We start from the raw sequence: 12,021 nt of genomic DNA, 5'->3' as shown, positions 1-12,021 counted from the left end.
TCTCGAACTCCTGGGCTCAAGCAATCCTCCTGCCCCAGCCTCCGGAAGTGTTAGTATTACAGGTGTGAGCGACGGCACCATGCCAGGTGCTAAAACTTTTTCAAGTGAGAATTTTACAAGCATATTTGACATATCACCTGGGTATCTTCTAGTGTTTATTCCTATCCTAACCAACCCTAAAGACTTTCTACTCCCATAAAGGCATAAGCTGCTTTTAGCCCCCAGAACCATTTCTGCCCCTGAGAGCACACACCGAGGTTCCGCTGGTGGACTCTGTGTCGAGGTAGGAAGGCGGCATCTGGACTTTGCTGAGCACCTTGAAACACGTCTTCAAGGCATGCGTGAGTTCAGGTAAACTTAAGGCCTCCATGTCCTCAGCAAGAGGCTGCACCAGGCAGCCGAGCACCTGAGGGAGATACTGGGTTTGCACCTCAGAGTAAAGTTCCTGTGAAATAAACACATGGGTTAACCCCACATTGCTGGTTTACAATCAGAAAAACAATGCATCTCAAAATGGCATCTAATTCAATTTTTTAGGGCATAAATTTCACGTTAATTTTCAAATCAGAAAACAAAAGAAGATTAGGCGCAGTGGCTCATGCCCATAATCCCAGCCGGCACCTTGGGAGGCTGACACAGGGAGATTGCTTGAGCTCAGGAGTTCGAGACTAGCCTGGGCAATACAGTGAGACCCCATCTCTACAAAAAATACTAAAATTAGCCAGATGTGGTGGCACATGTCTGTGGTCTCAGACACTTGGGAGGCTGAGGTGGGAGGATTGCTTGAGCCTGGGAGGATGAGGCTACAGTGAGCTGAGATCATGCCACTGCACTCCAGCCTGGGTGACAGTGAGGCCCTATCTCAAAAAGAGAAAAGAGGCTGGGCATGGTGGCTCACATCTGTAATCCCAGCACTTTGGGAGGCCGAGGTGGGTGGATCACCTGAGGTCAGGAGTTCGAGACTAGCTCAGCCAATATGGTGAAACCCTGTCTCTACTAAAAATACAAAAAATTAGCTGGGCGTGGTGGCAGGTGCCTATAATCCAGCTACCTGGGAGGCTGAGGCAGGAGAATCACTTGAACCCCGGAGGTGGAGGTTGCAGTGAGCTGAGATCACACCATTGCACTCTAGCCTGGGCAACAAGAGCAAAACTCCCTCACACACACACACACACACACACACAAAGAGAGAGAGAAAAGAACACTTCTATTGTTTTTGTTTGAGACTGGATCATGTTATGCTGCCCAGGCTGGTCTCAAACTCCTTGGCTCAAGCAATCCTCCTGTCTCAGCCTCCTGAGTAGCTGGGAATTACAAGCGCATACCACAGAGCTAGGCTCGGTATTTCAACTTGATCTAGACAAGTCAAGGATGTTACTCCTCTCCTCGCAAGTGGCTTTACACTTTCTAATAGAAAATAAAATTGGTACATTTCTATATTAAGAAAATTAGTTTCCTTTGAGAAAATTAACCAATAGCACAAATTTAACTAGGAAACATATTGACTCTTCCCCTAAAATAACTGCAGTACGGGAATGATACCCAGTCCATCAGCTGGTTGACCTAACTTCAGCTTTGCCCACTTACAACTGGCCCAAAAGTCATAGCCCCTTTTAAATAAGACATTAAAAATATAAGAGATTACATCCAGCTGTATCTTTTATGCCAAAACAAACATCAAAGCAGTGTTGCCTATTTATGTAAAATATTTTCAGTAATGTGAGGTTGATAAAGCAGGCCATCACCACCAGTAAGAATGTAAACAATAGCGGGTGTTGAGCCGTCTCTTCCCCAGCACTCACCAAGGGAATGACATCCAGCAGAAAGACCAGGAGGGTGCAGAGCTCCGAGACCGTCGGGGGAGGGCTGACGCTGTTCCTCACACTGTAATGCTGCTTCACTGGTCTATAAATCACAGCAAAGAAAAATCAATTCTTGGGCCAGGCGTGGAGGCTCATGCCTGTAATCCTAGCACTTTGGGAGGCTGAGATGAGCGGATTGTCTGAGCTCAGGGGTCTGAGAACAGCCTGGGCAACATGGTGAAAACCCATCTTTACTAAAGTACAAAAAAATTAGCCAGGTGTGGTGGCCCACGCCTATAGTCCTAGCTACTCGGGACGCTGAGGCACAAGAATTGCTTGAACCTGGGAGGCAGAGGTTGCAGTGAGCCAACATCGCACCACTGTACTCTAGCCTGGGTGACAGAGCAAGACCCTGTCTCAAAAATAATAATAATAATAATAAAAATAAATAATTCTTCCTGCAGTAAGTCCAAGAATTTCTTACAATTTCCAGTAACGTTATTCTACTTCAAACATAATGAAAGTAAGACAGCTTTTGTAGTTCTCATAACTAAATTTTGGTGACTAAAAGTATCTAACATGGAGAAGTGTCAATAAGTGTCCTGAATCTGTTGGTGTCCAAACAGGTTCCCTCTGACTTGAACTCTACCAATTCAGACATGTGTGGTCCCATACCCAGGAGACATGGGGTGCTGTCGACAGATGTAATCCCAGGTCCCCAATCCAAGCCCAAAGGCACAATCCAAGGGAACGAGGCTGGGCTGGAGAACACCACAGTCTACACGGCTGTTCGCCCTGCTGTAGGACGTGGCCTGGGACTACTCCTCTCAAAGTAATACCACGAGTTTATCAGCACCTGAGTTGCCTAGAATGCTTCAGCTTCTGTAGAAAAGTGTAACCCCACCAATCAACTACTGTTAGTTGCTTATCTTAAACTGAAATTCAAGACTTCTTTTTATATAAACAGGCTACTAGATAAATGGATAAGTTAAAAAGTATCTACTGCTTTTCATCTCCTAACCCTGGGATGAATAAATTAACTGTAATAGGATCCACAGGCAACAGCAAAGCCATGTTATACTGAAGACAGACAATCTCAGGACAGTGATTAACTCTGGGATGAAAGGAGGACAAAATGTTGCAAAGGTGGAGAGTCAGCTCTATCTGGGTAGAAACATTTTATTCTTTTTTTTAAAAAAAATAACCAGGATAGCTGGATTTGGTGGCTCATGCCTATAATCCCAGCACTTTGGGAGGCCACGTCGGGTGGATCACTTGAGGTCAGGAGTTTGGGACCAGCCTGGCCAACATGGTGAAACCCCGTCTCTACTAAAAGTACAAAAATTAGCTAGGTGTGGTGGCAGGCGCCTGTAGTTGCAGCTACTTGGGAGGCTGTGCCTGTAGTCCCAGCTATTTGGGAGGCTGAGATGGGAGGATCACTTGAACCTGGGAGGCAGAGGTTGCAGTGAGCTGGGATCGTGCCAGTGAACTCCAGTCTGGGTGACAGAGACGCTGTCATAAAATAAAAAATAACATAACATAACATAACATAACATAACATAACATAACATAACATAACATAACATAACAGCCAGGCTGACCAAAGCTTACTCTAACTTCAATAAAATATGGCCTTGCTGTTGCCTGTGGATCCAATTGCAATTAACTTATTCATCCCAGGGTTGTGAGCTTATTTGGACAGAAAAGCATACTGGTAGCAGCTGAGAAGTAAGACTCTAAGACAGCCAAGAGCATTATAGTGGAGATGAACAAGAAATAAGTTTTACAGCATGCCTCATAGGACAAAACAGGGTTTGCGACATGACCTTATTCCTCCCATAAAGAAAATGGCATGGGAAAGGCCTCTCCAGGAAAGCTCGGTGTTCCCGGGGTACGCCACGGCAGATAATTTAGAGGTGGTGCAATTCACCCGGTTAAAAGAGATGGTAAAGCTGATTATAATAGCTTAAAACAGAAATGCTTTTATCTGATCAGTCATACATTAATTTCAGTAAAAATTTAAGAAAACTGAAGATTTCAAAAACGCTCTATCCAGTCACAAAGCCACAAAACTAAGCTGCTTTCAATAGATCAGGCAGCCAGGAGAGGAAAGCTGATTTGATGAATGTAACCAGAAAATGCACGGAGGATTTTCTAAAGTTAGACTTTTAAAGCAGCTTCAGAATTACAAGGCAAAGATTATGTGAACCTTCTTATTGGAGATGTTTTCATTCTGCTAGAATCTTAAGTGAATTCTTTCCAATCCTGTTTTAGTTGAATTTTAAAACTCAGGAAAGACTACTCAGCTTCAGCTACTTATATATAATCTGACATTCTAAGCAGCTACAAAACTGTTAAACCCTCTCATCCTTCCTAAATATTCTGTATTCTCGAACTGCATACTTACCTAAAGCATTCCTCAAAACACCTCGTCATATAATCCCAGAGAAAGTCTGTGCTTAGAGAAGTGATCAGCAAATTTACCGTTTTGACAATCTCAGAGGCATTTCTGTTTTCTTTGATTGCACTGTAAAAGGGGAGGACATGAATAAATACATCTATTAAAAAATCCTGAATTACAAAAAGTGTCCAAAAAACTGTAATCAATTTCACCATCTGCAACTTATTTCTAGAGCTGACACATCCTGATAAAAATGAAAATACTACTGTTCTTATGTGTTTGCATAATGCCATCCTAAACAATATTTATATTGATACAGTCTCTTAAAAACAAATTTCAGGGCCGGGTGCGGTGGCTTATGCCTGTAATCACAGCACTTTGGGAGGCTGAGGTGGGTGGATCAGCTGGGTCAACATGGTGAAACACTGTTTCTACAAAAATACAAAAATTAGCAGGGCATGATGGCAGACACCTGTAATCCCAGGTACTCGGGAGGCTGAGGTGGGAGAATCGCTTGACCTGGGAGGCGGAGGTTGCAGTGAGCTGAGATTGCGCCACTGCACTCCAGCCTGGGTGACAGAGTGAGACTCTGTCTCAAAATAATAATAAAAATAATAATAATAACAACAATAACAATAATTTCAGAGCTACTGTAAAAAGAATTTGTACAGAAAATCAGTTTTAGTCCATACTCTATTGGTAGGATAACATGGTACATGGATATTCAGCAGGGAAATTTAGCTAAGATTTTAAATGTTTATCTTCTTTTTTTTTTTTTTTTTTTTGGAGAAAGAGTCTCACTGTTTCCTAGGCTGGAGTGCAGTGGAACGATCTCGGCTTACTGCCATCTCCGCCTCCCAGGTTCAAGCAATTCTCCTGCCTCAGCCTCCGGAGTAGCTGGGATGGATTACAGACGTGCACCACCACGTCCAGCTAAGTTTTGTATTTTTAGTAGAGACGGGGTTTCACCATGTTGGCCAGGCTGGTCTCAAACTCCTGACCTCAAGTGATCCACCCGCCTCAGCCTCCCAAAGTGCTGGATTACAGGCATGAGCCACAGAGCCCAGCCTTAAATATTTATCTTCTATGGCTCAGGAAATTTATTCAAGAAATTTATCCTACCAAAATCCCTGCATAGGTACACAGATGTGTGCAGAAGTGCACTACTAAAAGGCCATTAAAAAATACTGAAAAAGGGCCGGGCGCCACCGCTCAAGCCTGTAATCCCAGCACTTTGGGAGGCCGAGACGGGCGGATCACAAGGTCAGGAGATCGAGACCATCCTGGCTAACACGGTGAAACCCCGTCTCTACTAAAAAATACAAAAAAATAGCCGGGCGAGGTGGCGGGCGCCTGTAGTCCCAGCTACTCGGGAGGCTGAGGCAGGAGAATGGCGTAAACCTGGGAGGCGGAGCTTGCAGTGAGCTGAGATCCGGCCACTGCACTCCAGCCTGGGCGACAGAGCGAGACTCCGTCTCAAAAAAAAAAAAAAAAAAAAAAAAAATACTGAAAAAGGCTGGGTGCGGTAGTTCACACCTGTAATCCCAGCACTTTGGGAGGCCGAGGCAGGCGGATCATTTGAGGTCAAGAGTTTGAGATCAGCCTGGCAAACATGGCAAAACTCTGTCTCTACTAAAAACATAAAAATTAGCCAGATATGGTAGTGGGCATCTGTAATCGCAGCTACTCAGGAGGCTGAGGCAAGAGAATTGCTTGAGCCCAGGAGGTGGAGGTTGCAGTGAGCCAAGATGGCGCCATTGCACTCCAGCCTGGGTGACAGAGTAAGACTCCGTCTAAAAAACAAACAGGCCACATGCGGTGGATGATGCCTGTAATCCCAGCACTTTGGGAGGCTGAGGCAGGCAGATCACGAGGTCAGGAGTTTGAGACCAGCCTGGCCAACATGTTGAAACCCCATCTCTACTAAAAATACAAAAAATTAGCTGGGCGTGGTGGCAGGTGCCTCTAATCCCAGTTACTCAGGAGGCTGAGGCAGGAGAATCACTTGAACCCGGGAGGTGGAGGCTGCAGTGAGCCAAGACCGCATCACTGCACTCCAGCCTGGGCAACAGAGCAAGACTCCATCTCAAAAGCAAACAAGTAAACAAAACTGAAAAAGCAGAAACTGTCTAAAAGTCAATCAATAAAAAATTGGTCAGTCAAGATTTATTATTTTTATTTATTTTCTGAGATGAAGTGTTGCTCTGTCGCCCAGGCTGGAGTGCAGTGGTGCGATCTCGGGTCACTGCAGCCTCCACCTCCCGGGTTCAAGCGATTCACACACCTCAGTCTCCCAAGTAGCTGGGCCTACAGGCACATGCCACCGCGCCCGGCTAATCTTTTTATTTTTATTTTTGTAGAGACCAGGTTTTGTCATGTTGGCCAGGCTGGTCTTGAACTCCTGACCTCAAGTGATCTGCCTGCCTTGGCCTCCCAAAGTGCTGAAATTACAGGTGTGAGCCACTGCACTTGGCCTTAAATGATAAATCCTTAACAAAAAAATCCAAGGCAACTAATCCCATAGGAGAACAGTGTAGAGCTACTTACAACTTGCATTTCAAAAAAACAAGCAGTGGCCAGGCACGGTGGCTCACACCTGTAATCCCAGCAGTTAGGGAGGCTGAGGCAGGAGGACTGCTTGAGGCCAGAATTCAAGACCAGCCTGTGCAACATAGCAAGACCTCGTCTCTACAGAAAAATAAAAAATTAGCCAGGTGTGGTGGTGTGTGCCTATCATCTTGACTATTTGGGAAGCTGAGGTGTGAGGATCCCTTGAGCCCAGGAGTTCAAGGCTTCAGTGACCTTTGATGGTGCCACTGTGCTCCAGCCTGGGAGACAGAGTGAGACCTTGTCATGCTGGAGAGTGACACTCCAGAGAGTGCCAGGCACGGGGGCTCACACCTATAATCCTAGCACTTTGAAAAGCTGAGGTGGGCGGATTGCTTGAGCTCAGGAGTTTGAGAGCAGCCTGGGCAACATGGTGAAACCCCGTCTCTACAAACAAACAAACAAATGAACAAACAAATATATATATATTGAGATCAGCCTGGCAAACATGGCAAAACTCTGTCTCTACTAAAAACATGAAAATTAGCCAGATATAGTAGTGGGCATCTGTAATCCCAGCTACTCGGGAGGTTGAGTCAGGAGAATTGCTTGAGCCCAGGAGGTGGAGGTTGCAGTGAGCCAAGATGGAGAACTGCAATATATATATACACACGCACACACACAAACACACATATTTATATATATACACATATATATACTTATATATATTTATATATACACATATGTATTTATATATACATATATACTTATATATTTATATGTATACATATATATTTTTTATATTTATATATACACATATATTTATATATACATATATATTTATATATACACACATATATTTTTATATATACACATATATATTTATATATTTATATATACACACATATATACTTTTATATATATATTAGCCAGGCATGCTGGTGCATGTCTGTAGTCTCAGCTACTTAAGGGGCTGAGGCATGAGGATTGCTTGAGCCCAGGAGACTGAGGCTGCAGTGAGCCATGTTCACGCCACTGCACTACAGCCTGGGCGACCCTGTCTCAAAACCAAACAAACAAACCAACAACAAGGAAACAAAAGGAAAACCCCAAGCAACTAAATAACTGGTGTAATTCTACCTTTAAAATAAAAGACAGGCATCTATGTATTTACATATGTAGTAGAAGTCTAAAAAGAGGTAAAAATGTTTTATGGTTTTCTCTGAAGGGTGCTAGGATTATGGGTGACACCTTTTTTCTTGATCTTTCAAATATCAGTAAATTCGACAATGAACATGTATTACTTTCATATTCAGAAAAACAATAAACCACTTTCATTCTGGGAGAAAAAAGCAAACACTAAGAACTCTTGGTACACTTATAACTAATAAACCAGAAAAATAGGAAAATTGATTTAAATTTTCAATGTACCCAATGCTAGTTCAGGCAGAAGGAAATTACATTAAGAGTAAAGCAAAAAGGAAAAGGTTGTATCCCCTTAAAAGGAACAAACTAAACAAACAAAACAGGGTTTGTGTGTAACTGTGCACCTGAGGCCGATGTGCCTGCTGTCTTCCAAACACCACTCACTCTGCCTCTGGGGCAATGGAGCCTGTGCCCTCCGGTGCCCTGCCTGGGTCTCCCCCAACACACCCCAGACTCCTGTCCTGAAGACTCACATCCCCTTTCCACTTGCCAGGCACACTCCCCTCCATTTTCCCTCTTCTCTCCATCCTGTAACTCACCAGTTGGGTATACTAGATCAAGTTGTCTTTGTTAAATGAGTTTCATACTTGATCAATACATACATTTCATTGTTTCATACTTGATCAAAAATACACTTCACACTTGATAAAAAAATCAATAAATACCTGTCATCCCAGGCTAGGGAAAGACTACATCAAACTCCCTTTAAACTCTTCACAGTACTCAGTGGGGAACAGTCAATTCCCATTGACCGACTTCAAGGCATTCATTATTTTAACCAAGGGTCTCACCTGCTGCATCTCCACTTTCTCTACCACTTCACAATTTATAGTAAGCAAGAGAGGAAAAGAAAAATCATAGTACCGGGGATGGAGAGAGATGTGTGATGTTAAAGGCCAAACTCATACCTTATCAGCGAATTTCCACTCTGGGTGTAGCTAAGTTTAAGATCAGAACCAAGGGCATCTCTGCAGTAAGAATAAAAGGCCCTGATGACTTCGAGAAACAAATTCCCAACCACCTGAGGCCCTGCAATTAGAAGGAAGATGGTCAGAGACAGATGAACAATCCCTTTTAAATCAGTAAGTGACATATACATAAGACATATATACAGTAAACCTGTGCATACAGACAATTTATATAGTCTAAAATATACAGAAACTTAACTTTAGTGGTGACAACTTTAGCTGGGGAAACAACATTCATGAAAATAGCCAACATTTTTGTAGAACTTCCTATGTGCCAGACACCCTTCTACGCATTTTACATCTATTAACGTATTAAACCCTCGTAACAGCCATCTGGACAGATCCTGTACTGCTGATTACACACAAGAAGATGGAGGCACAGAGAGGTTAAGTAACTTGCCCAAGGCAGACTCTGCTAGATGAAAGCACAGCGCAGACAACATGTGTTAAGTGTGCATAAACTGCTGGCCAGGGACATTACTCAACAGAAATATCCAGAGAGCAGGGCAACTTCTTCAATTCCTTTAGTCATAAGCTGGAGCAACACAAAAGAAATGATGCCCATCCTGAAATGCTGAGAAAGATGGCACAAGAGAACTGGACCAGCTGCACGTTAGAGAAGCTTCACTGCAACCAGGCAGGGGATGGACAGGGCATTTCTGCTCTGCAAACCGCAACCCTCAGGCAGCTGAGGGCCTGACTTCTTACCCACGTACCCAGAGGAGGAAACACGCAATCAATTCAGAGGAAACGAAAGCTCTGTCAACACTGGCAAAAAAGCAGATTAATCCAATCTTTTACACTTCCTTTTCACAAAACCAAAAGATGTGTCTCTGAGAGAACTATTTTCATGCTAAGTTTCCTGTGTATTTTTTTAAAGATAGAATTTATTATTATTTTTTTGGAGACAGAGTCTTGCTCTGTTGCCCAGGCTGGAGTGCAGCGGCATGATTTCAGTTCACTGCAACCTCCACCTCCCGGGTTCAAGCAATTCTCCCGCCTTAGTCACCCAAGTAGCTGGGATTACAGGTGTGTGCCACCATGCCCAGATAATTTTTATATTTTTAGTAGAGGTGGGGTTTGCCATGTTGGTCTCGAACTCCTGACCTCAGGTGATCTGCCCACCTCAGCCTCCCAAAGTGCTGGGATTACAAGTGTGAGCCACCGCACATGGCCTTGGCTTTCTGTGTATTTTATCTACAGCATAAGAATGCTAAATGCTTGTTACAAAAATGAAGGCAATTTTGTGGCCTTGATTGACAGAGGAGGAAATGAGGTATGGCTAAAGCCCAGCCACAAAAAGCATGGACAGGACTGAAGGTCCTGTGCCTTTTAGTTCTATATAACCACCTCCTTTGCCTCCTCAGTGTGATTTCTTGCAGACAGCTAAAAAATTAGAAAGAGTAAATTAAACAACTGTTACGATTGGGCAGGAGCATGACATTCATTTGCTTCCAGAAAATATGACCTGGAGCCCAAGTTAGCAGCAACATTTACTTGGCTCAACAAGGTGCATGGTTTGGACATAAAACACACATCTCCAGGATGCTAAGTTATATTTTCTTCTTTTAATACTTCCCTGAAGTTACATAGCAAGCTCCCAATATATTTATATAATTGTTCCACTTTTTGGACTAAATCACAATTTTTCAGAGTTGCAGTTACTTTACACTAGTAGGAAAATCTGTTTGGTTTGAGGTGGGAGTGGGGAGATGGGAAGAGGAATCTGAACAAAGTGCAGACACCCTGAGGCAGCACATCAGGGGCAGAGCCTGGAAGAACAAATGCTTCATACTTGGGCTTTAGTTAAGAACGACGAGAGCTGCACAACTCTTGGAATAAAGTTCACGTGGGGACAGAAGCAAACATCTCGGGTAGGGCTTCTCTGAGTGCAATCAGGTAAGCATCAGGGGGTGCTGACAAACTGAGCTTAGGCTCCTGACTGGCCCTGGGCAAATGACCTACTCCTGCTCAACCTTAGTCTATCTATCTGTAAAATGGGCATAGTGGGACCACCCATCTTGGGGTTGCCGGAGGGACGGGGGTGTGTGTGCAGACAGATATAAAAGGATGTATGCAAATCACTTGGCACAAAATAATTGCTCAAAAAATGTCAGCCATGGTTATTATTAATGAACAGTGAAAACACTCCAGGAAAACATGGAGTCTCCCCTTCCCTGTAACTTCACAAGAAGCTGCTCCCCTTTTGTTCCCCTAGAGCGGGCACCGTCCCTGCCACATGGCAGATGCTCTGTGCTTTTGAATGGATAAGCGAAGGGCCTCCATCCCAAGGCCAGAGAGAGGCCACTTCACTAAAGCTCTCAGCTCTCTCTCTTTTTTTTTTTAAATGGAGTCTTGCTCTGTCACTCAGGCTGGAGTGTAGTGGCATGAACTCAGCTCACTGCAACCTCTGCCTCCCAGATTCAAGCGATTCTCCTGCCTCAGCCTCCTGAGTAGCTGGGATTATAGGCATGCACCACCATGCCTGGATAACTTTTAAATTTTTAGTAGAGATGGGGTTTCACTATATTGGCCAGGCTGGTCTCGAACTCCTCACCTCAAGTGAGGCCCACCTCGGCCTTCCAAAGTACTGGGATTACAGACGTGAGCCACTGTACCCAGCCAGCCCTCAGCTTTCTTGTTCTCTGCAAACAGCTACCAGGAGGCAGGTACACCTGGAGCACTGAAATGACATTCTTAGGCTTGCAATCCAATGGCAGAGATGGGATCTTTTCCCTGGGATAGGGCTCACATAAGCAGATGTAGACCTTAAAGTGAACTGATATGGTAGCAAATTTCTTTTTTTTTTTTTGAGACAGAGTGTCACTCTGTTGCCCAGGCTGGAGTGCAATGGCACAATCTCAGCTCACTGCAAGCTCCGCCTCCTGGGTTCAAGCGATTCTCCTGCCTCAGCCTCCCAAGTAGCTGGGATTATAGGTGTGCACCACCATGCCTGGCTAATTTTTGTATTTTTAGTGGGGATGGGGTTTCACTATGTTGGCCAGGCTGGTCTTGAACTCCTGACCTCAGGTGATCTACCTGCCTCAGCTTCCCAAACTGCTGGGATTACAGGCATGAGCCACCACACCCGGCCGCA

The 12,021-nt window shown here is 44.2% G+C and overlaps 1 protein-coding gene across 1 annotated transcript in view; it reads right to left on the bottom strand.

The window, feature by feature from the left end:
* Positions 1-12,021, bottom strand: part of DOP1B (DOP1 leucine zipper like protein B) — a 122,137-nt gene that overhangs the window by 54,929 nt on the left and 55,187 nt on the right. Inside the window, exons 10-13 of the mRNA XM_037984775.2 lie at positions 8,865-8,985; positions 4,210-4,329; positions 1,803-1,905; positions 254-445 (exon numbers count right to left, since the gene is read on the bottom strand). Coding sequence (XP_037840703.2) covers positions 254-445; positions 1,803-1,905; positions 4,210-4,329; positions 8,865-8,985 — 536 coding nt within the window. The remainder of the gene's footprint in view (positions 1-253; positions 446-1,802; positions 1,906-4,209; positions 4,330-8,864; positions 8,986-12,021) is intronic.

This window comes from Chlorocebus sabaeus, chromosome 2 (assembly GCF_047675955.1).
Source record: "Chlorocebus sabaeus isolate Y175 chromosome 2, mChlSab1.0.hap1, whole genome shotgun sequence".
In the NCBI taxonomy this organism is placed as follows: domain Eukaryota; kingdom Metazoa; phylum Chordata; class Mammalia; order Primates; family Cercopithecidae; genus Chlorocebus; species Chlorocebus sabaeus.
Note: the sequence above shows the minus strand (reverse complement) of the source record. Positions and strands in the feature narration are given on the sequence as shown.